This window comes from Ursus arctos, unplaced genomic scaffold (genome assembly GCF_023065955.2).
Source record: "Ursus arctos isolate Adak ecotype North America unplaced genomic scaffold, UrsArc2.0 scaffold_2, whole genome shotgun sequence".
NCBI classification, from domain to species: Eukaryota; Metazoa; Chordata; class Mammalia; order Carnivora; family Ursidae; genus Ursus; species Ursus arctos.
Genome location: NW_026622874.1, coordinates 30214819 through 30241980, shown reverse-complemented (window position 1 = coordinate 30241980; position 27162 = coordinate 30214819). Strand labels below are relative to the sequence as shown.

The 27162-nt window shown below is 43.8% G+C and overlaps 1 protein-coding gene across 2 annotated transcripts in view; it reads right to left on the bottom strand.

The window, feature by feature from the left end:
* Positions 1 to 12254, bottom strand: part of KCNH1 (potassium voltage-gated channel subfamily H member 1) — a 351315-nt gene extending 339061 nt beyond the window's left edge. For both annotated transcript variants that reach the window (XM_044387791.3, XM_026509088.4), the window contains exon 1: positions 12081 to 12254. In XM_044387791.3, coding sequence (XP_044243726.1) covers positions 12081 to 12159 — 79 coding nt within the window. In that variant the 5' untranslated portion in view covers positions 12160 to 12254. The remainder of the gene's footprint in view (positions 1 to 12080) is intronic.
* Positions 12255 to 27162: the final 14908 nt, after the last annotated feature.

Sequence of the window (27162 nt, the reverse complement as noted above, 5' to 3'; positions counted from 1 at the left end):
GCCTGCCGCTCCCCCTGCTTGTGCTCTCTCTCTCTCTTTCTCTCTCTGACAAATAAATAAATAAAATCTTTAAAACTTTCTTGGTAAATGGCCCAGTGAGGCTAAAGTATAGCACCAAGGTAAATGGAAGGAATCTCAGAGCAGCTCAGCTTAATACAAATATTTGAGTATCTACTTTGTCCCAGGCACAGCAGGAGTGCAGGGGACACACGTGTCCATCTGAAAGCTCCACCCACCCTCCCTGTCTAGCTGTGCCTGCCATAGTCTACATATCACACAACTCCATACCCCCCCCACCGTCCACCCAGGCCCCAGTCACAGCACACTAGACCAGAAGTGGACAACTGGCCAACCCACCCTTGGCAGGGCTGGGCCAATTAGATTCTTTCAGAACAAAAACCAAGACAGCAAGGCCAAGAAGTCTGTAGAGGTGACCCCGTGCATGCTGGTCAGTAAATGGAGAAAGGAGGTCTTGGGAGAGACACAAGGCACTCAGATGGATACACAGAAGAGCATCTATTGAGGCAGGTGAGAGGAGAACTGGACAGAAAGAGGCAGACAGACAAAGGCAGAGACAGAGAGATGGAGGCAGAGACTACAGACAGAGAGAGACAGCAAACAGATGGAGCGAGATGACATAGAGATAGCAATGAAGACAAGTGGCAGAGAGCAACATGGACAGACGGGGATATAGACAAAATGCAGAGAGCAACGGAGACAGACAACAGAGACAATCCGTGGCAGGCAGCAGTAGGCAGAGATGGGCAGGAAGACAGATGGAGAGAAGGAGGGAATGGAAGGACAGGGAGCATGGGGGAGGGGATTGGGAAGGACAGCAGCAGAGACTACAAGAGCATGAGCCAGAGCTGGAGAATGGGCACCTAAGAGCAAGATACCTAAAGCAAGACCTAGAGAGTGAGTGAGCAGAGAACGTAAGCCCGCTGGAGGAGCGTGTAGGAGAGACTGAAGAGAGAGACAGAGACTAAGAGCCCGAGGGAGATAGAGAAAGAGAAGAAAACCAGAAAATTCAAAGAGAAGTCATAATTAGAGACAATTGGAAGGTAAGGATTGGGAAGTTGGGGGACAGAATGATAGCTAATTCGTGCGCTGGGATCCACAAAATGGTGGCCACCCCAGTGGCCCAGCCCACGTCACAGATCTAAACCTAAGTCAGCCCACACTTACAGGGAATGCCTCACTGTCAAGGACGCCTCACATATACCCCCACACACACGTATTCCAATCGCCCAACTCAGCTGTAGCTAGCCCACCTTACCTAGAAAACAAGACGCGCTAGTCTCCTGAGGAAATCCCCCGACCTCCGAACCCATCGTGCTGCCATGTTTCCGCGTTGCCTCTTCTAACGCCACATAAAATCCCCTCTTGCCCCAAATCCCTCTGGAAGAGCCCCTGCGGCTTGTGAGGCACAGCACACGCCCAGTCCATGGATTGTTCCCTTGAATAAAGGACATGAAAGTCGTTACTAAACTGTTTTAGTTCTGTCATTGTCAAGAACAACAGAGAAAAATGGCACCCTCTATGAAAGTCCGGCGGGAGCGCAATCTCTGGGTGTGCTCGCTAGGCGGGAAAAGTATCAAGTGTCATTTTATCTGACAAGGGAGAATGACTAGAATTGAGGGCCGCCTCGATCTTCGGAAAGTATCAGTTATCACTTCAAAACGGCAGATGGATCACACCGTGTATTTCCTCGTTCTGGAATGACGGCTTGAAAATCAAAAGGAATATACGCGACAACAAAGAGAAGCATGAGCCCCGTCTCTGGGAGACGGGAAGTAGATGGTGGGTAAACGTGCAGCAGAGGAAACCACAATTTCAAAATTCCAGAGGGATCTTGCTACAGAGGGGGCTAACAGGGCCCAGCAGGTGCCTGGAGAGATTTCACTCCCTGACACACTAGCTGCCCTCTGAGGCAGGAGAAAAACTGGAACACTCATGGAAAGGCTATCGAGAAAAAGTTCACTCGCCCTCCAACAGGCACCCTCCTCCACCCACACACCCGAGCAGCCAGCTCTGTGACTCTCAAGTGAAAAACAACACAGGGTGGGTCTCAAAAGCAGGGGTCCTCCACCTGCAACAGCCATCAGAGCTGCCTGGAGGGCCCGGAAAACACAGCAACTGGGTCCCTTGCCCAGAGATCCCGATGCACCAGGAATGAGGTAGGGCCCGAGAATCTGCATTCTTATCGAGTCCCTAGAGAGTCTACTATTAGAAATTAACGAGGGCAATTGACTTAGTGTCTTTAAACCTCAGTGTCTGCATGTGTAGAATGGGAATAATGAAAGCACTCACACGACAGGAGTCACACGGAAGGTCAGAGGAGGCGAAGCTTGCAAAACCTCTGGCACGCTGCCAGGCACACGTGTGAGAACGGCTCTCTGTCCAAGGTCACGACTGTAACCAAGAACTCTAATAGTGCTTCTAACTAGCGGTCCTGGCTTCCGATGTCTCTGATAAACTCCCAGTTTACCTACGGTCTTTCCTGACTTCTGAGCTCATGACAGTGAAAAACGACGGAGAAGGCATATGAAAGTGGCTCTCCAGCCCCTATGTGACCAACTCGCCGACTGGAAAAGCAAGGGCACGCTGCCTTCAGCAGGCAGAACACAGGTGTTGTTTGCGCAGACGAAGGAAGTACCTGAACGCACACCCCCTCACCAAGTTCACCCCCGTGATTACAGCTGGTCTGGACAAAAGGCTGAGAAAGTCCTTGATCCAGAGAACAAGTAACAGGTTCTGTCTGTCAGTGCTGGCAGGGAAATAACAGCACACTCAAAATAGTTCCTTAGAGGAGTGTTTAATAACGTAACTATTCACAAAGGCCCGGGTGAGCTATCGGCAGCGGCCTGCTAGTAAATTGTGGCAAATGATATATACCATTTGCCCATTTCTGCGGTGCGAATATTCCCAGCACGGCAGATTTAAAGTTACCAAGGCGAAGTCCCAGAACCCAGAATAGGGAAGAGATGCGATAATCAGACCTTAGGGGTAGTACTGGACAGCTGCAGCCTGCCCCCCAAACACCTCTGAGGAAAGCTTCGGGGGCAGGCAGCACCCCCAGGGTTAGCAACGCTTGGAAACTTTACGACATTCAGCCCTCCCCAGACCCAAAGAGAGCGAGCTGGATATGTAACCTTTAATCAAGGGAAAACAGCTAGGCTACAATGGAGGGAGGGAGGGAGGAAACTGGGAGAATAAATAGCACAGAGTAAATAAATTCTGCCTCCCATCTCATGGCGATATGCCCTACGTGCTGAAGCCAGCCAGAAGCCAGAAAGCAAGGGAGCCTACGGACATAATCCATACAGGGTCAGCCTCCCAGACACAGAACAGGCTGGAGAAGAAAAGAGAAGGGCCCTGGGGAGGCAAACAGAAGATGGGCAGTACACTGACCCACGAAGAGGCTCAAAGCACAACCGTCGTGATAGGAGCTAGAACTCTCATCAATTTGATACCGATAATGCTGAGAAAAAAACAAAAGAAAATTGAAACTGAAAAATTTATTTAGAGGGACGCCTGGGTGGCTCAGTGGGTTAAGCATCTGCCTTCGGCTCAGGTCATGATCTCAGGGTCCTGCAATCGAGTCCCCAGTCAGGCTCCCTGCTCAGCGGGGAGTCTGCTTCTCCCACACCCTCTACCACCCCCCCACTCATGCTCACGCGCTCTCTCTCTCTCTCTCACTCAAATAAATAAAATCTAAAAAAGAAAAGAAAAGAATTGACTCAGTTAATTTGCAAACTCAGTTTTATGCAACATAGGACTAATCCAAAGATTGTCATTTCAATTTACAAAATGAGCAATCTTAGGATGAGTGAGCAAACATTCTGATTACTGGCGTAACTCTCTAACATCCAATCAGATGAGTTTTTGGTAGTTGGTCATTAACAGTGGTGCTGAAACAGAGACCATGAGAACTGAGGAGATGCTTAATTTGGTCAGACCGCAGTGGGGTCGCCAAGACTGCACGCGACTGGAGGACCACCGGAGCACCAGACAAATCCCAGCATCTAGGACGTGCCGTGGGAAAATTAATCAAGGGACACCTTACTGAAATGGGAGTGGAGAGGCCAGAAAGGGGCGCTCTCCCACCGTACCACTCAACATCACGACCAGTCCATTACACACAGACCCCCAACAGAAGAATCCGCAACAGGATAGAATCCTCATCAGCTGCAGGCCCAACAGGAGACGATGTACACTGTGTCTCCAATAAGAATCGGCCACCTCAGCAACTCGGCCAATGAGAAACCATCATCTCCCTGAATTCCTGCCTTTCTCCCATGGATGTTTGTTTGAAACAACCCCTCCCAACTTTCCCCCTTCTTCTCCATAAAATAACGTTCCTCTCCTTTGTTGGACGGCGCTGTCGTTTCTGCCATAGCCCGCTTGTCCCAAATTGCGATTCTCTGCTAATCCTAAAGCAACCCACTTTTGCTGGTAAAATAACTGTTTTATTTTTAAAGTCAACAGCTGAAAACTCACGATGGGTGAACAAACCAAGACAGCATGCCAAAGAAGTCAGAGCAATGAGATATCCCAGAGGAATGAGATTTTTTTTTAGGAAAACTTCCACCCACCGAAACAAAGATTCACACATTCTGCAATCTTCTTTAAATTGACTTCAGGGTTCTAGTCATCCCACATTCCATCTCACAGAAAAAGAAAAGGCTGTAAAATCTAAGAATTATTTTGGGGTAAGGCATTTATAAGAGGAAAATGGGTAGCGCGTGTTCCACCAACATAACATCTCTTAAATCTTCCAAGGTTTCTAGGGCGTGTTGGTCTTTATCATAAATCCCTCGACGAGACCCAGTATCACAAAAGTCTCCATCACGGTGGTATGCTCAGCCTCCAGCTCGGCATCTGGCAAAGGAGGGCCACCATGTTTCTGAAGCTGAACGCATGAGCGAGCCTTTACTTGGCATTTTACTTTGTCTTTGATATTTCGTTCCTCCTTCATCTCTGCCCTTCCATCAGTCATTTTCCGTCTTTTGCTAAAGTGAACATAAATCACTCGCTTCCCATGTCCTTCTCACTGCCAGCTCTGATGCTTCCATAATCTCTGTCCCCGGGGTTTAGTGCTTCTCCGTTTAAGAAAATAAGTCTCCTAAGTACACACAGCCACATGCGCGTCTGCACACGCGCACCCCTGCGCGTACCCTTTGCACACGATTCTAACTGTGCAAGCTTTCAGGTCATTTACCAGCGTGTGTGAGGGAGTTCAGACTGTGAGAACATTTCAACACACAGACACTGACGCCTCCCCAAGGACAAGAGCAAGTTTTGTTTTCATTTCATTTGGATCATGTGCTCACTATTAACATAACTCTAAATGACCCTGTTTTAGGAGTGACTAGACTCTTTGGGCAATGTCCCTACGAAAAAGAAAAAGGAGAAAATTGCCAAGTTTTGGCAAGGAGGTGGAGCAATGAGAACTCTCCTTCGCGGCTGGTGGGACAGTAAATGGATACAAACCCTTCAGCCAATTGCTTGCCATCTAACACAGTTGACCACAAATACCCCAGGTATCACGCAAGAGAAACCTGTGCCCACATGTCCGAAAAGACACGTCTAAGAATGTCTGCGGCAGAAGGAATAGCATAAAACTCGAAACAACTCACATGTTGCTGGAGGAGGTCCTCGAGACAACATGACCACTGGTTGACCTGCCAGTGGGGCCCAGTGAATCGGAGGCTCCTCACCCTCTCCCCCATCCTGGGAATGTACATTCTGCTCCCAGCTCCCACAGTGGGAGCCATTCCAACCAAGCATGCAGCCCTGAGAGAGTAAGGGGTTGATACATGTGGACTGAATACATGGCTGACCCCAGTTAAGGCCTGTATGCAAAGTTTTCCGATTCTGGTAGTGGGTGCGGAGCTCTACTTGGTTTTGGCGGCCCAAGACAAGCCTCCGAAGTAAGTTCCCTTGCTTACTGAGCCTGCCACCTACCCGTCAGGAGTGCTCTGCCTCTTTCTTTGGTAGATCTTCGCCTTCCGTGTACAGGGCCAGTTTGTGAACCAATGCATGTCCATCAAGTGCAGAATGGATAAATAAAACCGCAGTATAGTCACACCAGGAAGCATGACATCACAGTGAAAATGAACCAACAGCACATGTAACAACATGCGTGAATCTCCAGCTGACCCAAGAACACTTGCTATATGGCCCCATGCATATAAACCTCAAAAACGGACAAAAAAGGAACCTGTAGGTGTTCAGAAATACAAAACAAGGTGGTAAAATTAAGAGGAACAGCAAGAAAGTGATCACCAGAAAATCAGAAGATGGCTCCCTTTGGAAAGTAAGGTCGCTGGGATCAGGAAGGGTCCCGGGGGCTTCTGGAGAGCTGGCAAGATTCTATTTCTGGGCATAGGTGGTGACAGCACAGTATTTACTTTATACAAATGTGCTGAGCTGCACAAAATTATTTTATGTGCTCTTCTATTGTGGTATTATACAATCAAAAAGGTTAAAAAAAAAAAAAAAAACAAGGGCGACAAATCCAGGCAGGACAACTATTATCAAATAACCACACCAAAAAAAAAAAAAAAAAAAAAAGTGGTTTTCTGGTGGCAAAAAGGAGGGAACTAAGTCAGTTTTGTTCTATGGAGCAGACCTCAAATAGGGCAGACCTGAAAGAGGACAGATTTGGGTGAGACCAAAGAATAACAACAAGAAAAGAGAGGAGGAGGAGGAGGGGAGGGAAGAGGAGGAGGAGAAAAGAGAAAAGAAGGGGACGGGAGGGAAGAGAAGGGAAGGCAACGCAAGACAAGGCAAGACAAGAGAAGCTAGCTCACAGTTACAGTTACTTAAAAACAGAACATTCCTTGTAAGAAAGTGAATGTCCCATCACTGAAGCTATTCGAGCATGAGAGGGAAGTTCCGGAGACATTCAAACACTGGAAAACGAATAGTAAAAAATGTCCCTTCAGACCTAAGAGTCTATGTTTCTATTTCTCTTTCTCACCAGTTACAGGTGTGGCCACTTAAAGAAACAAAAAAACAAAACAAAACAACAACAACAAAAACCAACCATGGTCCAACTATCCGAAATGTACAAAGCAGACACTTTACACTTTGAATAAACAACAAATATTTTTTAAGTGTTTGCTTACAAGCCATTAACTAACCAAAAATACAGGGGAGGGGAAGAATGGAGGAACTTCAAGGGAATGCTGGCCCAAATGACACCCGATCATAAATGAAGAGCTGGTGTCAGAAAGAATGAACCCAAAGATTCAATTCATCCGCAATGCTCCTCAAATGCATTTCTTCTTTTACATGATCAAAATAGAGGGATTTCATAGAAACATGGGGTTTGGAAATGTTACTGCCTTCCGTTAAATCAGAAGCCTTCATCCTCCCTATCTTCGAGCTGATTATCAGTCACTAGATTTAACTCTTTGACACTTTCCGAGCAAGACAGCTGAGCCTTGGCTGAAGGTTATCTTAGAACACATTACAAGAAAAAAACAGGCTCCGCTGAGCTGGTAGTAATCCAGATTATCATCTATTCCCCTTTCAGAGCAACAATGGCTTTTAACCAGTTTCTGTTTTATAAATATTACCATGGCTCAACACATCTATGAGGAGATACCACATTACCCGTGGCTTTCATCCTGTTTGTGTACTAATTATATCAACAACCTGAACCAACTTAACACTATACAAAAACACAGCTGATTTAGCAATCTGTAAATTATACATGTACATAAATCTGTACCAAAACGTACTACGTTTCACTCCTGCTAACGTGCATGGATTCTTACTGGCACCTACAATTGTTTGATATAGGTTTCCGAACACTAAAACATATGTTCTGCCTAGAATGGGACCATTTAGGGTAATATTTTTGTAGTTTCCTGGCACTAAGGTCTGCCAGCCTTCCTAAGAGAGTAAGTGCCTGGATTTAAGCAACCATCGAAAAATATTCTGGAACAGCACTTTCCAATCATGAATATAAAAGAGAAACAGGCTGGTAAGAAAGTCAATTGAAGGATTTGAAATGATCATCGACAGGACCATAAGCCAAATCTGGGGAATAGTTACTTATTTCTGCTAACTACTTGCAACTATCCAAAAAACAGATAATTACTAAATCTTTCCTCCAAATGGTATTCAGAATGTATCAGAGAAAGTTAAACTAGATTTTAGTCCCATCCAGACCAGTTAAACACCTTAAAAATGTGGGGGTTTTTTAAACACAGTGTCAGGCCTAAATAAAAACTGCAGCCAGAAACATTGTGGAAAGGGTCAAGATGCTGGGACGCAGATTCACTAGAATGTAAATTTCTAAGGGCTAAGGAGGGTTTCTGGATTTCCACTATATCCCCGGTGTTCAATACTGTGCTCAATAAATCCTTTTTGAATGAACAAACCTGTCACAGCTGCTGACTAGTCCCCGATGCGCCTCTAATTACCTTTTCTAATTCTGCCTTTTACTAACTGTAGGTAAATTACTTAATCTAAGGATTCTTTTTTTAAAGATTTTTATTTATTTATTTGAGAGAGAGAGAGCGTGAGAGAGCACAAGCAGGGGGAGGGGCAGAGGCAGAGGGAGAAGCAGGCTCCTCACTGAGCAAGGAGTCCAGCACAGGGCTCCATCCCAGGACCCTGGGATGAAGGCAGATGCTTAACCAACTGAGCCACCCAGGCACCTCGAGATTCTTAGCTCCTGAAACTCTAAAATGGAGACACTGCACCTCCTTTGCTGGCATATAAGGATCAAAGTTATTTAATACTTTATAACAGGTGCTTGAATAAGTAAGTGCCTGTTACACTGCCGGTGACTTCAGCTAAACCATGCTGACAAAGGTGAAAATACTGCCCTTCCTTAGAACAGAATTAGCTTCTCCTTTGCCCTGTTATTCTGTTTGGATGTGGTAGTGTGGCTGTTAGCCAAAATGGATGTCGTTCTTGTTGTTATAACATTTTATTCAATCTCCACTGGGAAATTAAGCTTCTCTAGAGAACATAATGGTAATTCAAGGAAGGTTGTTGCAGAGTGTACCATAAGGAACATGACCCTGGGGTCAAGGGACTTCGGGTCTCGTCAGCTCTGCCCTTAAATATTTGAGGAAATGCCCCTGCTTCACTTTCTTCATCTGTACAAAGACGGGGAAGGAGAGGCAGGCGATACAGCATTGAATCCTACAGGCTAGGATATCCCAGACACCAGATATTCAAATGCCCCAAGACAATGCCAGTTCTATTATCCATAAGCATATAATGAGAGCAGGGTTTTTTTGTTTTGTTTTGTTTTTTTAAGGATAACAGTAGCTGCACAGGCTAAGTCATATGGCTGGAGACACAATGATGAGTGATACCCTCCAAAGACCTCCTGCATCAGGCACCATGTGCCTCCCGCTTTAAATAAGTCACTTAACATTCCTAGGGCTCAGTTTTCTGATCTGTAAAAGAGGAACAATAATACTGCATAAGACCACTAGGAGAAAATGCTTACTAAAGATGATCTAAAAAGTATTGCTATTTAAAGGTAAACTGCTATTTCAATACTGTCCTGTCCAAAAAAAGGCTAGTGGATTTTAGGAGGAGACGATCAATATTTTTAAATAGACTTTTTTCCATCACAGTAAAATAAAACAATGCGTGTAGATACTGTGATATATCTGAGTCCACATATTTTTCTTCTATTTGTGTTTTGGAAACCTGATGAAAGGGATCACTAAAAGCTTTAACCACATGTCAAGATCAGAATATTTTCTTCTGAAATAATAGGTAACTTTAAAAGTTCATCCAACTCTCCTAGGATGTTTTGTTTGTGTTGATGTCGTTTGGTTGGTTGGTTGGTTGGTTAACTGAAGTCAAGCTGTTGGAATTGGTGCTGAAATTAAAATGCCAATGCTAAAAATATTCCCAGCTACTTGGTCTATTGACATTCTATATATGCTTAGACAGGAGAAGTGGCTCTAAGAAAATCAACTACAGTATTCTGCCGTCTCAGTTCTAACATTCATTGTGTGTGTGTGTGGTATTAGTTTCACCATTCTTTTTTTTTTTAAGATTTATGTATTTATTTTAGAGAGAGAGACAGAAAGTGCAAGCAGGGGAGGGGCGGGAGGGAGAATCCTCAAGCAGATTCCCTGCTGAGCGCAGAGCCCAACACAGGGCTTGATCCCAGGACCCTGAGATCATGACCTGAGCTGAAATTAAGAGTCAGACACTCCAGCGACTGAGTCACCCAGGTGCCCCTGGTTCCACTATTCTTAAGGTCCTCCTACAAGCCCAAGGAACCTTATAACTATACATGTAAGATTCTGTTACCTCTTCCTCCACTCAGAAACATTATATGATACATATTAGACACAAGGTTTCCCCTATAACCTAAAGAATACTGCCTCTTCAACCCCCCCCAAAATGGAATTGTTACTGATATTTATGAGAAAGTTGGTTTCACTGGCACTGGGAGCCCCAAAGCTGTAAGACTGTCTCCACACCCTCTAACAGGTCAACAACCAGAGCAATCACAGCAAATTAACTCTGAAATAGTGATTTTATTTAAAGATCCATGAACACCTCTAGCTTTTTTATGACAGAAGAGTTCATTGTGACTGTTCATGTACTAATTATCATACCCTTGAATCCCCATGTAATAGCTGTGACCTCGTTCTAAAAGCCACCTCAGTTAGTGAGTGAGAAAGACCTTGAAGGGAAAGGTGACTAACCAGAAACTCAATACTCTTATTCTTAAGAGGCACACAATCAATGATCATTTCTAAAATATTTAAGTAATACGCAATAATATGCTATCCTAGTTGACAAGTTTTTTGGTTGGAAGCTAAACTTAAATCACTTTTTAATTCAAGAGTATTTCTTGGGAGCGTAAGTCACTTTTTACGCTCTTCCCCTGAATCCCTAACCAAATCCAAATAGAAGTCCATGATTTTAAAATAAGCTCCTCCTTAAGGCTCTGAAGCTGTGATATTCCCGCATTTTTAAAACCAGTTTCCTAAGTTAGCTCTTCGTGTCATCCGCCTCTGGAAGGAGAGGAGTCCCAGAGCCTGTAAAGAGCATCTCCAGACTTGGCCCCCTTTCACTTCGGCTCTTTGACGAACGGGTGTGCACCGCACCTTCCAGATGCCCACCTCCTATCTGCTAGGCAAGTTCTTTAGCCAGGATGCTTTGCTGTGGGTCCTAAAGGTATCGGAAATGTTTCCCTTTCCATCCCTGCTGCTAGGGCTCTCACCGTCCAGCGCTTAATGCCACTGTCCATCTTAATGCCACAAAGAGGAGCGGGGAGCACTGGTTTACTGGGAAAGGGATAGATTTACAGACTTGGTGAGCTTGGGAATGTTGAGCTGAGCAAGACCTACAGGCATAAAACACTGCTGAGGTTTGGAAGAGAGGAACTATGGCAGGTCTGTCCCTGTGACCGCTTGGCCAGCTCTGCACCTATGCGCTCCATTTCCCATCTAAGTCCAGGAAACTCTGCCCCTCGGGAGCTTTAACTTAACCTCCAAGAGGGTGGGTGGGTGAAGAGGTGGAACCGGGTAACCTGCAGCGCGTCCCCATACCCCCGCGTGCCCACACCTCGGACTTTTCAGCTGCCCGATGGAAGGTGGGAGCGGCCGCCGCCCCCATCCCTCGGGGGCCCGGACCCGAGTGGCCTTCTCTACTGCTGGCTCTCCCTGGGGAGAGGCGGCGCCTGGGTTGCAGCCGGAGAGCCCGGCGAGCCTCCGCGGACGGGTGGGCAGTGCTGATGGGGAGCGCGCTGCCGCTCGTGCCGCGTCGGGCTTCCCATCACTTTTCCCAGTACTTTGCCCATCAGCTGTCACGCTCTCTGGAGAGGAGACCGAGAAGGCGCGGGAAGCGCCCCAAAGGCGTCCCCAGCAGAGCTCTCCTCTTGGGATGGGGGCCCACAGACCTCGCCCCACCCTGCCCACCTAGCCTAGCCTCCGGGAGGCAGCCCCGGGCGCCCGCGCCGCGGCTCCCAGCAGAGCTCCGGGTTCTACTGCATCTGCTGGCGCCGGGCGGCGGGAGGCGTCGGCAGTCGAGGCACGGATAAAAAGCCTGGGTAACCGAAATCCGAATGCACCTCTTACCACTGGACCGCCGGACAATATTCTCCAGAAACGTGTTCTGCGGGGCCACCAGTCCTCTCCTGCCCCCGGCCATGGTCATCCTCCCGGCAGCTTGGGGTCCTGGGGGCGTCCCGGCGCGGCTTCTCAGGGCAGCAGGAAGCTGGGCGCCGGGCCCTCGCGCGATCCCGGCTCGAAGCGCCCCATGCGCCCCGCGGGGACCCGGGCGGCCAGGGGCGGCGGCTCCCTCCGGCTGCCACCCTCGCGCCCTCTTCGCGCCTCCCTCCCTGCGGCCCGCCTCGCAGAGCACTCGCGCGGGGCTCGCCTCGCCGCAGCCGCTTCCGGGTGGGCGGAGGGAGCCGCGGTGCCTGAGCCGGGGCGCCCCCTACTGGGCGCAGCCCCCCCTCGCCCCCCGCCGGCCTGCGGGAGAGTGAGCGGGGGGCTCCCGCAGCGGCCAGGAAGCGGCGGGCCGCGGTGGGCCGAGGCTGGGTTAGCAGCGCCACCCTCTGGGCACAGCCCGGGAATGGGTTCGGGATGCGCCTTGGGCTGGAGAGGAAGGTGTTCTGATCCCTGTCTTTGGTGGATTCACTTCCAACGAGGTTACCGGGAGCCTTGGGGGGACGTGATCCTGTAACCCTCTTCCTTCGCTCTGTTTCAGGCCGGAACCTCTGGGAGCTCTGAGACTCTTGGAACACCTTCCCGCCTCTCCTTAGGGTTTGTTAGCCTCGTTTGTGAAAGTTGCCAGTGTTGTACCAGGAGTTAAAGAAGTTGAGTTGTGAGAGGTCGGACTTGCAGAGTGACCACTAACCGATCCAGCTCCAGAAGAACTGTCTTGAGTTGTTAAAGATAACTAAAGGCACAAATGCAGGCTCTGGACCTTTGGTAAATTTGCTGAGTGACCTGATTCCCAATCTTATCCAGGGTCTATTTTCACAAAAGGCCAAGAAAATATAAGTATATATGCATAACTTTTTTTTTAGTCGATCATAACAACCTGTTATGATCAATGTGTGAGCTTAGGGAACAGGAACAAACTGACAGACATTCAAACAGTGGGCTTGCCTCTGAGGGCAAATGCTTGGGGTGGAGGGATGGGGTGAGCGGCTTCCCCAACACTTAACATTAAGTAATAAGCACAACCTTGGCTTGAGAAGGACTGTCTACACCTCAAGGATGAGGTACTGGTCTCCACACCTGCCCCTGATATGAAGAATCACATACATCAAAAGTTTCTCGGCAGAAGCTCACATTTGCTCACTTTTCCTGGGCTCACTTACGTCGGGCCATTTCCACCCGCACAACTCTTTACCTGTCTATTTTACTGTATGTCCCCCCAGTGGGTGTGAATGGCTTGAGAGTTTTCTAGTTAGTTCCAGGCTAGAATAATAGTCAACACAAAAATGTTTACAAGGGAAAAACAGACCACACCACCTCAACTGTCCAGGTTAACTAAACTGACTCATCCTATTGTATTGCAGGCACCTGTCTCCATTTTCTAGTCTCAAAATACAAGGACTGACTCTTGCCCAGCAATGCCTCAGAGTTACCGTGAAGATCAAACATTACGCTGGGGCAGCACTCTAAACTGTGAAGTGCTATACCAAGGTGAGACGTCATCATTTGAGTGACTAAATAAATTGGGCCACTGAGGACATCATCGTGTGCGGGCACAAAGTAAATAGATGATGGCTGATAGCCGAGGTCGGTAAGGCTTGTGTAGGCTTTGAAATCCAAGTAATGATACCCTTCTTCCATAAGATAACCCATCACATCAGACGCCCAACTGAGAGCTGTGATTTCTTAAGCCCTAGCTCCGTCTAGTGGTTCTTTGTTCCATTACAAATGAGATAACAAACGGTGGTTGATGAGAACTTATCTGAAATGTATTTGGTGCTGAGCTGGCTCAAGGGTGTCTGCCCACTTCATTTGAATAAGTTCATTTGAATAAGGCTCTTAAAGGTTATGTTATCTACTGCACAAACATGCCCGAGGGGAGATTTTTCCTGACAATATTAAAAACCCATCAAGCAACCTCATAATCCTGCTTGTGCAGGGAAGATAAAGAAGAGAATGGGGGAAAACTGTCATAGAGAGTTAATAAAACTTCTCAGATTTTATGAGTTTTGTGTTCTGTGGCTCAGATAAAAAAGAAACAGATGATATTCATTTGAGGTGAGAGATGTTAAAGCCTTTTACCTGATAAGAAAAAAGAACAAGGAGATCGCTGCCATTTTAATTTTAAATGTATTACCATAGTGATTCTTATCATGCACTACATTGTGTGTGGGGGACACCGTTTTGAATACTATAAATTTTAGTGGCACACTTGAAGAGAATAAAAGACCTAAAAGAATACTAAAAAGTCAGCAGTCTTTAACCACCATCACTACTCAGTGTGACCACGTCTCACAGTGTCTATGAAAGCACGTCTCAAAGAGAAAGCAAAGCATTCCCTTGCCCAACGCTCAACATTAGGGGACTGTGGGAAGAGTCGTGTTCCGTCCAGTCCACATTCTCTTTGATAATTCACAGGCCAAGGTTGCACAGGTTCAGTAAACACACCATCTTTTGAGGGGCTGGTTTGACAATACGCTATGCTTCCTACCTCTTACTTGACACCTTCTGTTCCCCACTCTACATTCAGTTCCAGGATCTGCTCAGCTTCAAATTCTGAGATCTATTACTGAAATGGAGGAATCTCAGTTGGAGCAAGCTTTCTTCTTACAAATTTGTCAAAATTGGGTAACACATTTGTAAAGGATTCACTATATACCAATGTGCATTGGCAAAGCAGTTGGGAGCGCCTGTATTTTTATATAACAGGCAAAGCCACTTTTCATTTAAAGGGACAATTTTAAATAACTGTGACCAGAATTCCAATTAAGCTGCCTCTGTCCCTCCCTGAAGAAAATGGGCTACCACTGTCTAGAACTTCTACCAAGAAGGATACACCAGTCTGAAATAAAAACTTGTAAACTTTGACTCCAATGTCTCTTGCCTACCTTTCTCAGCAATTCTCCTATACTCTCCATCGTTTAGTTTACCTCTCAATTATAACATGAGTTTATATCTGTATCATACAATAGATGGAGAGCTCCTTGAAACAAAGATGAACTTTGCCAATCTTTGTTCTGACAAATGTAATTGAGCCATGATGAGTTCACAGGGCATTGGTAGTGATGGAGGTACACCACAACAGAGAGAGCATGATGATGGAAGTCTGCAGACTGGCCGGGAAAAGAGTCCAGGAGGTAACAGAAACATCTCTAAGCCCAACAACAACAAAAAAATCTATCAAATGCAGAGGAAGACAATGCCACACACCGGGGTGGGGGTTGGAAATGGCAGCATGCAAAGACAGAAATTACATTTTTTTCCTTTTATTAAGACCATTAGGTATAGGTGACACATTTCAGAAAGCCAAGGACCCCTCAAACATGGGAGAGTCACCCAGGAGTCCTGAAGGCCTGGGAGCCAGAATGGCCAAGCAGGGATGCCTCATCATTACCAAACAATTAGCACCATTAGGAGAAATTGAATGTGGAGGTAACTTCACCAGCTCTGCCACCATGAGTGAAATATCTAAAACGGGGAATTTGTAGCAAGAGAAATTTCAGTTCCTATAACCCAATGACTGGTGTATTATTCATTATATTTAATTTTTGTTAACAAAATTCTTTTCTAATAAACTTACAGGAAGAGAGGTGTATAGGCCATATCCACTGGAAGGACCTGTTCTTTATTATAGATATCTCCTCCTGAGTGCTGGGAAAGGGAGAGAATCTGCCACAATGAGAATCATAGTCCATCAATCTATGTGACTGGGGGGAAAGGATGCACAAATGTGGGTGTTGCACTCAACTGTGGCTAACTCAATAGACATTTATAAATGTTTGTAGAATTGGGTTATGTCCTTCTAAATGCCCAAAGTTAATATCCTTCTTTCTCATTTCCTCTTACCATCAGAGAACAGGATCTGTTACTGCACTACCCCTCGTGGAAAATAATTAAAAGCCATTTACAACAGTCTCATTTTATTATAACAAACATTTGCTCAGAGACTAGCATATACCAGACACTGGGATAGATTCTAAGGTTGGAAAGATACTAATGATTGGCACTTGTCCTCGAGAAGCTCATGCGGTGAGTGATTTGCTTCTTTATAATTTCCCTCCTTTCAGCTACTTTCCTCTCTCAGTTATACACTCTAAATCTTTCTTTCTTTGTCAAGAAATTATAGTTAAAAAAAAAAAAGAAATTATAGTTCAGCTTGATCTCATCACTGAAGGCTTTCCCATCTCCTCTGAACTGAGACTTAGCTTTCCTCTAAGCTGGAAATCCCACTGATCCCCCTCATTTAGGGTATATTCATCTGCTGTGGCCTGTGTGCCTAGAAGCCAGAAGCTGCAGTGAGAATTCATCCAATCCCTCACTACCATATCCAAATCACTACTTTTCCACATTCATGTAAACTTTCTCCTTTGAAGACCATGATCAATAGAAATAACACTACTCTTCTTCATTTCTTAAAATAAATTTAGGGAAAATTTTATTCAGTTTTGAAAAAGTTTAGGTGTTTGTGGGACATTACAAAGAAATATTGAGTAGGCAGGTGGATACACACAGGTGTAGAGCCCAAAAGACACATCTGAGTAGAGCCAGAGATTGGAAATCAACAATTTACAGACTTCTGAGGAGGCCGGGAAGGAGCAGTTTGGAAGCAGGGACAACTCTGAGAAGCAGTTTTCTACAAGCGCAGAGGGAGAAAGTCTTTAAGTGGGAGAAATGAAGAACACCATCGTATGCCATATGCTACAAACACTGGAAAATGTCCACTGGATCTAATGATTCATTGGTGATCGAGACCTTAGTAGATACATTTTCAGTGGAATACTGGGGAAGCAACCAAATTACAATGGGTTTAAAGAGTCTTTCTCACTTTGTATAACTTATACTTAACCTCCTCAGGTGTAATCTGATGAAGAGCAAAGCAACCCTTGGTGTCATAGATCAGATGGAAATTCTCCCCTGTCTTGTCAATGCTGATGATATCCATAAAACCAGCAGGGTAGGTTCCATCAGTTTGGACCTTGCCATCAATCGTACTAAAATGCTGCATACAGATCTTCTTTACTTCATCTCCTCTTAGGGCCTACTTAAGTCTGTTCCTTAGGAAAAGATGAGAGGGAGACATTCTTGGTGTTTTGATTTTTTCCAGATTTTATTTATTTGTCAGAGAGAGCACATGCACAAGCAGGGGGAAGCGGCAGGCAGAGGTAGAAGCAGGCTCCCCTCTGAGCAAGGAGCCCAATGCGGGTCTTGATCCCAGAACCCTGGGATCATGACCTGAGCTGAAAGCAGACCTTAACCGACTGAGCCACCCAGGCATCCCATTGTGAACTTTCTTAGAGGTTGCCTACCACATCTGCTTTTGACCCAAAACTTCTATCTTTCCAATTTGATTATTCAACCACTGTCCACCACAAACATCCTTCTGTATCTTTGGGACATTCAGGTCGCTGAACTCCCTGTTAGTTAACACTACCGCCACCACCACCATGTTTACTTCCCGTCATTCAGTTTTGATTACATAGTCTGTCAGTTTAGTAACTCTCTCACCAACATCTTAAACTCCTCTACCCTTATCATTTCATAAACCCAATCCTAGATAAATACACTATCTGTTCCCTCTGTGCCTGCATCTTGGCAGCTAAACCATGCTGAAGGCAATTGTGAAATAGGCCAGATTGGCATTGCTACCTATACCTGCAAGATTCCCTACCCTACCAGAGCCCTCAGCAAGCTGGCAGCCACTCTCTACCATTGCTACTGTTTTCTCATCTATTCCACCTTTTGAAACAGTAGTGTGTTCTGAACACCATCCCCAGCCTCCTTCTCAGAAGCTTACTATTACTGATTACACCTTTTCTGTCCTATATCTTCATCATCTTCTCTCCACTGAATCCTTCACATTCGAATTAAAAAAAAAAAAAGCCTGATCCCGCTTCCCACTCTATCAACTGCTATCCTATATTTCTCCCCTTCTTCACTGCTGATCTTTAAAGAGTTGCCTAAAGTCACTATTTTCATTTCCTCAGATCCTATTCTCTCCTCAGTCCAATCCATCTCTCTCCCTTCCCAACACTCTGCAGAAATGGCTCTCACTAAGGTCATTGGTGAATATTTTCACTCTTCACAGCACTGGACCTCTTGTTGGCATTTGAAACATACTTTTCCCTTGGCTTCTGTGATGCCACATTCCTGATTTTCTTCCAGTGTCTCCATAGTGGCATTATTTAAATTTATGGTGTCCTGGAATCTTTTAAACACATTCCCATATTGTGGTCACTTTCTTCACGATGAGTCCAAACTCCCAAGGCAAAGACCTGGGCCTGCCTTGACAGCCTCCCTTGCAATCAAGCGTAAGCTTGTGACATTAAGTCTCACCACTTACTGCATCCACATGAGACTTGGAATTAGAAGAAAATGATAGAAGGAAGGAAACAAGTCAAACTAATTTTGCTGGCAGACGTTATTGTGAGGATTAAGATTTGGTAACATACATACAGCAACTAGAACAGGGCCTGGCACAGTGCAAGCACTATGGAAGCATTAGCTATTATTATTCTTAAAGGAACACTGGTAGCTTTTGACAATTTTGGGGGGATATAATAAACATCCTTAGTTATCATAAAAAACAGAGTTGGGCCTCATTACTCTATGGTATACAGTTTCAAATAACCCAAAAACAATTTGTTTGTTTGTTTGTTTGTTTGTTTGTTTGTTTAAAGTAAGCTCCACACAGGGCCTGAGTAGGCTCAATGCGGGGCTTGAACTCAAGACCCTGAGATCAAGACCTAAGCTGAGACCAAGAGCTGGATGCTCAACTGACTGAGCCATCCAGGCGCCCCCACCCCCCAAAAAAATTATTTTAAAAGAGTCCTATTTTCACTATCACCCAAAGATTTTCATCAAATATAAGACACACAAAGCCACCTGAGGACCTGCTACCATAGCTATATTGCTGGTGAAAATCATGGATAGATCAACAGATAAAGAAGCAGACCAAGATGTTTAGCATGAATTATAGGAAGCTGGAAGATTCAGTGTGATTTCAGTCATGGTATCAAATGCCAAATCAATATTTCTGGGTCTGGCCATCTGCAAAAGGACACGGCCGACCTTCACACATGGAATTTATTCCCTTAGAAATTAAAAGAGAAAGAGGTGGGGGGTCAGGGGGACACTTTGGACTAGAGGACAGAAATTAACTCAATTAACCAGAGACACCAAGACACTAAACTCACCAAGGTTTGGGATTAACTAGGACTGTAAATTGTGTAAAACAAGAAGAGCCTTTTCCTTTTTTAATGGATTACCACTTTGCAAGGCAAAATGAAGAGTAAACAAATTCATAACGTAAGGCAACGAGGACGATGTCTGGCACATCACTGTTTGCCTGTTCGTTTTCGGTTGTACACTTTATGCCCTGCCATTCCCTTTTACTGTTTAAAACTGGTTGATGCAGCTAACCTGCCTGCAGCTCAGGGGCTTGTGACAGGAGAGACACTGTGCAAGAAGAGCAAGAAGAAAAACCATGAATTCTAGGAGTTCATCTTGGAAGCTAAAATCTCCCCCTCCCCACTAATCTTTCCAGGAGGCTATAGCAGAGGCCTGTCTCTTTTTTTTTTTAAATAACCCCCATCTGTGCTAGTGGTGTATTTACTTCTCCTATATTTTAACTTTTTATTAGTTTCAGAGGTAGAATTTAGTGATTCATCAGTTGCTTATAACACCCAGGGTATCAAATGCCCTCCTTAATGCCCATCATCCAATTATCCTTCCCCCCGACCCACCTCCCCTCCAGCACCCTGTTTATTTCCTAGAGTTCAGTGTCTCTTATGGTTTGCCTCCCTCTCAATTTTAATCTTATTTTATTTTTCTTTCCATTTCCCTATGTTCATCTGTTTTGTTTCTTAACTTCCACATATGAATGAAATCATATGGTATTTGTCTCTCTCTGGCTAACTTATTTCACTTAGCATAAAACCCTCTAGTCCATTCATGTTGCAAATGGCAAGGTTCCATTCTTTTTGATGATTGAGTAATATTCCATTGTATATATATTTCACATCTTCTTTATCCATTCATCTGTCAATAGACATCTAGACTCTTTCCATATTTTGGCTGTGTGGACATTGCTGCTGTAAAAATTGGGGTGCATGTGTCCCTTCAAATCACTATGCTTGTAGCCTTCGGATAAATACCTAGTAGTGCAATTCCTCAGTCATAGGGTAGCTCTATTTTTAACTCTTTGAGGAACCTCCATACTGTTTTCCAGAATGACTGAACCAGTTTGCAGTCTGACTGGCGTGAGGTGGTATCTCATCGTGGTTTTGATTTGTATTTCCCTGATGTCAAGTGATGTTGAGCATGTTTTCATGTATCTGTTGGTCATTTGTATATCCGCTTTGGAGAAATGTCTGATTGGAAGAACAAATATTGTTAAAATGTCTATGCTACCCAAAGCAATTTACACATTCAATGCAATCTGTATCAAAATACCATCAGCATTTTTCATAGATTTGGAACAAATAATCCTAAAATTTGTATGAAACCATAAAAGACCCCAAATAGCCAAAGTAATGTTAAAAAAGAAAACCAAAGCCAGAGGCATCATAATTCCGGACTTCAAGCTGTATTACAAAGCTGCAATCATCAAGACAATATCGTACTGGCACAAGAACAGACACATGATCAATGGAACAGAATAAAAAACCCAGAAATGGACCGTCAGCTCTACGGTCAGCTAACCTTCAACAAAGCAGGGAAGAATATCCAATGGAAAAAGAACAGTCTCTTCAACAAATGGTGTTGGGAAAACTGGACAGCCACATGAAGAAGAATGAAACTGGACCAGTTTCTTATACCACACACAAAAATAAACTCAAAATGGATGGAAGACCTAAATGTGAGACAGGAATCTGTCAAAATCCTAAAGGAGAACCCAGGCAGCAACCTCTGTGACTTCAGCTGCAGCAACAGCTTGCTAGACATGTCTCCAAAGTCAAGGGAAACAAAGACAAAAATGAACTATCGGGACTTCATCAAGATAAAAAGCTTTTGCACAGCAAAGGAAAGAGTCAACAAAACTAAAAGGCAGCCTATGGAATGGGAGAAGATATTTGCAATTGGCATATCAGATAAAGGGCTAGTATCCAAAATCTATAAAGAACTTATCAAACTCAACACCCAAAAAATAAAAAATCCAGTCAAGAAATGGGCAGAAGATATGAACAGACATGTCTCCAAAGAAGATATACAAATAGCAGAGGTCTTGTAAGAGAAGCCGTGGACAGAGGCCATGAAGGTGTCCATTCCATGACAATACACTTAAGGTTGGCCCCATCTACCACAGCCTGGCTTTCTACCCACTGCTGCAGGCAGAGCCTTCCTCTCCGACCCAGGCCGGCAATCCTCAACCCCCACAGCTTTGTGAGCAGCAGTTTTTAAAGCCTCAACCACACAAAAGATTGTCCAACTGCACCCAGAGCATTTAGGAGAACAGCATAAGATTTTTCTCTCTGTGCTTAACATTGGGCAAGATTCCGACTTGAAAATTCAGCAGAACAGTAACTCTTATTTGTGCTTTTAAGTCACTGGGGAATCACTGTGACACTGTTTGGATAGCTTTAGTTTGTTCACATTATACACGATCTTGTGATCACAAGATTTCTCTCTACACCAGCGTGGGATCCTACTCACCTCTGCTCTTCAAACGCCACTTTGTTTACTTATTGGCCATCTTTTTTCTGAAAAATACTGCCTCAGTGTCAACAGGCCCCTTCTGTGGCCACCTAATAAATGACTTGGTAAAGTATCTTCCAGTAAGAACTATATAGCATGAATTCTCAGGAGCCTTAATACAATTTACCTCTATAAGGTATTGACTAGTACAATACAGTTCCACAAGTATTATTATGTATCATCCCAAGAAGGAAGAAAGTAAAGAAGAACATAACAAAACCAGAGCACTACAGCTCTGCAAATAGTTTACATTTAGGACATAAATACAGAAATGACAAAAGATAAATGTCAGTTGTATTAACTTATAAACCAAGTGCCAGAAACTAACTCCCTTAATATTCTGAGAATTGTGATAAATGTTACAGGCAACCAAACCTTATTCTTAGAGCAAGTAAATGAATATATAAAGCAGAGGATGACTATTTATAGAATATGTTTGCATAAAAATGCAACAAATGACAGAAAATATGGAATTCCTCAAAGTCCCTTTTGGTCTTACCTTCTTTGTTAGAGAAAATAATATTTGAATTAATTCAACCTTCCAACATCGTACAGAAGAAATTGAAGTCTAAGATATGGAAAAAATGTATTAAGAAACCGTACAGCTAGTTCAAGTTAATTCAAGCCTCCAAACCCAGCAGAATGAAACACCAGAGTAACCAGAGGCCTAAGCACACAAATGGTTTACCAATTCTGTTCAAAAGGAGAAAGAAATAATTTTTTTTTAAAAAAAACCCACTGTTTAGCAAGCTAGTGATACAGATTCTGCACAAACTGTAGACAGGTTATTAAGTACACAGGTTGAGACTATGTAGAAAGGTCTGAGTCAACCACTGGGAACTAGAAATGGGAGCAAAGAGAGGAAGAAAGGAGCAGAAGATGGTAGAGGAAGAGAAAGGGAGTACAAAGAAAAATTGTGAATTCCTTGGAAATGCACCAAAAAGATTACTGGGTGTGTTTAATGAAAACCAAGTGGTGTCTAGCACATCCTCCAAAGATATCTGGTTTTATGGGGTCTTTGTGCCCTTCGTGGCCTTTGAGCTACTTATAACTCTGTAATTTGTGGACAACTTAGAGCAATGCAGATTAATTTTGTCCAGAGGTGCACAAATGCATTTTCTTCTGATGGAGCTTCCATTGGTCTTCCTCCCCCAATGTGGAATAAACCAGTTTTGCATTTCTGAAGCAAATTTATCTCTGTGTTCTTGATGGCTTGTATGGCCCATACATGTTTCTGCTCTCTAGACTGTCCTTTGAACGTGTTGTAGCATCTTACTAGTTCCCACATTAATTAATGAGTTATATAAAATCTTTGATTTTTAAAGAATTTTATATCGTATAAGAGGCACGACTTTCCCTTTAAATATATATATTTCTGGTGGCTCAGTCGGTTAAAGCGTCTGCCTTCAGCTCAGATCATTGTCTCAGGGTCTTGGGATCGAGTCCCGCATCAGGCTCTCCTTTTGGCATCAAGTCTGCTTCTCCCTCTCCCTCTGTGCTCTCTCTCGCTCACTTTCACTCTCTCTTAAATAAATAAATAATCTAATATATATATATATATATTTTTTTTTTTTTAATGGGAGGATGGAAGGGACTTCCAAGCAGAAGTAGTGACACTTTTTAAAATACGGAAATGAAGAAAAACATAGTATGTTGATAGCAGAAATAGCACGTACACTAGTAGGGAGATGAGGCTGGAAATGTAAGCAAAACTTAGGTCAATGGAAGCAACAAATGTATTGTCTTAACAGTTGGCACCAGAATTCCTCTTGGGGAGGTTACTGTAATTTTTTGAGCCAATATTTGGACTGCTGCTTATTGGTAGACCAAAGAGTATGAATATCAGCAGGCATCATGGTAAATATTTTAGAAAGTGGCTAGAGTGGTCTTCCTAAAGCAAAGAAAGAAATATATTTTAGCTTCTAAACAGGGAGGGTAAGAGGAGAATCAGAGATACGATGCACAGTTGGAGACCATGTAGGGTAAAAGTCCAGTAATGTGGGAGTAGCTAAAAGGCATTTCACAAAAAGAATATCTGGGGCGCCTGGGTGGCTCAGTCGTTAAGCGTCTGCCTTTGGCTCAGGGCGTGATCCCGGAGTCCTGGGATAGAGCCTCTCATCAGGCTCCTCCGCTGGGAGCCTGCTTCTTCCTCTCCCACTCCCCCTGCTTGTGTTCCCTCTCTCGCTGGCTGTCTCTCTCTCTGTCGAATAAATAAATAAAATCTTAAAAAAAAAAAAAAAGAATATCTAATGTTCAATTTGAAGTCATTTGCACTGATACAATAGAAATCTCCCCCAAATTAGCTTTAAGTCAGCTAACCTCAAAGCCAAATTGGGGGGGGGGGGGCAGTTCTTAAATGCTTAAAGAACGTACAAAGCAGAATTACATACCTGCAGAGGCACTACCCAATAAAAGCTGAGCCCAGAAGTAGGAGTATTCATGCAGAAGATGCAGAGACACAGAGATCTTGGAGACAAACATGAATTTCCTAGAATTGAGGTGATCCTATTTCGGTCTCAGTGGGTCACAGATCCACAGCTGACATGTGGCTTACATAAACCAAAAATACAAACTTTCTACTTGGTCTTGGAGATGATAGAGAGCCCCTGAGGTGACCAGCATGGCAAGACAACTGTGCCTAGACGTTAGGGGATGACATGAAAAAAGACAATCAAGTTATCAATCAGGGTTGGGAAGGCAACCAGGGAAGAGTTGCAAATTACAGAGCATTTTAGTTTGTGAATGGGGAAAATTATTTCACATGGGGACATTAAAAATAAACTCATTAAACCCAGGGCAGAGAGCAGTGCCATGATTGACAAAGTAATGGAAAGAAGTCCAGACAGCTATTCAGATCACCAATTCACTGTCCTATACTTCTAGTTTCTAGCAGAAAGGGCAAGTCTCAAATTAACTTCCCACATGTTGTCAGGATTTAAGAAATCACGTTAGCATCAGTGCAGGGGAAAATGGGAAATATGTGTGAGCTGCTTCCTAGAGAGTACTGACATTTTCCAGAAATGGATTATGGAAGGACCATCTCTTACCCACAAACACTTTTGAGGATCAACTTTTACTGAGATCCAGTTGATTTGGAGCAAGCTCAGTACTGAAGAGCAGAGGAGAAAAACATAATCTCCTATTGGAGTTAGGTCAGCATTGTGGTTGAAAAAATGAGTTTTGAAGTCAAATAGAACCATTTTGAGACTCAGCTCTACCCCTTATTGGCTGTGTGATCTTGGACAAGTTACTTAACCTCTCTGCTCCTCTGCTTTCATCTATAAATGAGGGTTAATAACATTAACTTTCTTAAGAGTATAAGGATTCAACACCAACACCAACAGTAACACTAGCTAAGCACTTAATATTTGCTACACTGTATGAAGCACTGGATTTATAGGAACAGGCACCATTCCTGGATCTCCTAGCGGTAAGCACTATTCTCTTTAAACTTCTTGGATGTTTTTTCCCAATCTGAATAATTTCCTCATACACATGTGCCAATCCAGTACTTCACTGAATACTCAAGGAGACCTTCTTCAGGCACTAGCCACATTTCACGTGCTCAATAGCCCCATGTGGTTAACAGCTAATGTTTTGAGCAGCACAGATATGGAACATTTCCATCATCACAGTGTTGTTCTAGAGCCAGACTTGCCTAACTTCAAGCTGATTCTCAGTCTGTCAGTGCTTCTCAAAAATGCACTGTGCGTGTAGATCAGTTCGGGATCTTGTCAAAGTGCAGACTGTGATTCAAGAATTCTGGATAGTACCTGAGAATCTTCATTTTCAACCTGATGTCAGGTGATAATAATGCTGTGGGTTAGCAGACAGCATTTGAGTAATACTGTAAACCATTAGATATAAAGATTTAAATTTCCATACATTATTAAGTTGGTGTGTGTTTCTTTCATGGGAAAAACATACTGAAACAACAACAAAATCACCTGACAGTTAGAAAAGATCAGTGTAACATTTCTTAACCTTTCTTACTTGCAATACTTTTAATACCTAACTCACAACTCTAATTTTATACAGAAGTTAATTTCCTACAGGGAATCAGGAAGTTTAAGTTTCATGTTTGCTGAATCTCAATGTGAACAGACTGTTTATGTTAAGGGGAGAAAATGGTGTTCAGTATGTGCTTAAGCTGATTCACACCAGTTTATGAGAATTAATTTTTACATTTTCAGGAATTTTGCAAGCCAGTTGCTAAAGAAAGTCATTATTCAACATTAAATTAAATTAGAATTAAATAAATTATGTTAAAAATAAAGATAAATACTCAAAACTCATCGCATTCTAATTATTTTACTACTTTACTGTATATTTACTTTTATTTACTTTTTATTTACTTTTATTACTTTACTATTATCTGCCTCCTTGAAGTTATTTGCACCTATTTTTTCTGTCCAGTGGAAATGCTACAGAGTGGTGTGCTACTGCACGTTGGTAGCTTGAAAGTGGCCATGGTGGGAGAATTTCCACCATAGAAACAAGCAAATATTGCAAATACACGCTTCCCCCCTCTCCCCCATATGGTTGATTGTTACACATTTACCAGCACGCATGTGATGGTTTTGCCTTAAGAATGAAAATAAATTGGGACACCTGGGTGGCTCAGTCGGTTAAGCAACTGCCTTCGGTTTGGGTCATGATCCCAGGGTCCCAGGATGGCGTCCCACAGTGGGCTCCCTGCTCAGTGGGGAGTCTGCTTCTCCCTCTGCCTGCTGTTTCCCCTGCTCTGTCTGACAAATAAATTTTAAAAATCTTAAAAAAAAAAAAAGAATGAAAATAAATTCACAAAGGGCAATCATTCAGTTGCGCCTTCAACTGCTTTAATATTTCTCATCAATCCTTAGGGCTATCTTGGAACAGACATTTTGAAACGTAGAAGGAACATAATAACTGAGCCTAAGAACAGAAAGATAGTTTACCCAGGAGAAAAGCTAGATTCTTAGACCCAGAGAATCCCACATGCCATTTAATACAGCCTTCCACCCACCCCGGGAACCATGAGGATACACAAGATCGTGATGAAGAGAAGGAAACAGCTTTGTTTTTACGAACAGAAATCCCAATCATTTGCATGACAGAGACAAAGCAACCAAGCAGGATTGTTCCTTCCAAGGGCCTTCCTGCCCCCTCACTTCCCAACACCCCCCAGAACGCTCAAGGAGTGGACCCTGCTTTACCATCATCACAATTCCCAGATCTTTTATGATGCAGAATTAGGGAGAATGAGTAAGGAGAGTAAGAGCAGAATGTAGGGCATGGGGAGAGGAAATGAGATCTAAGT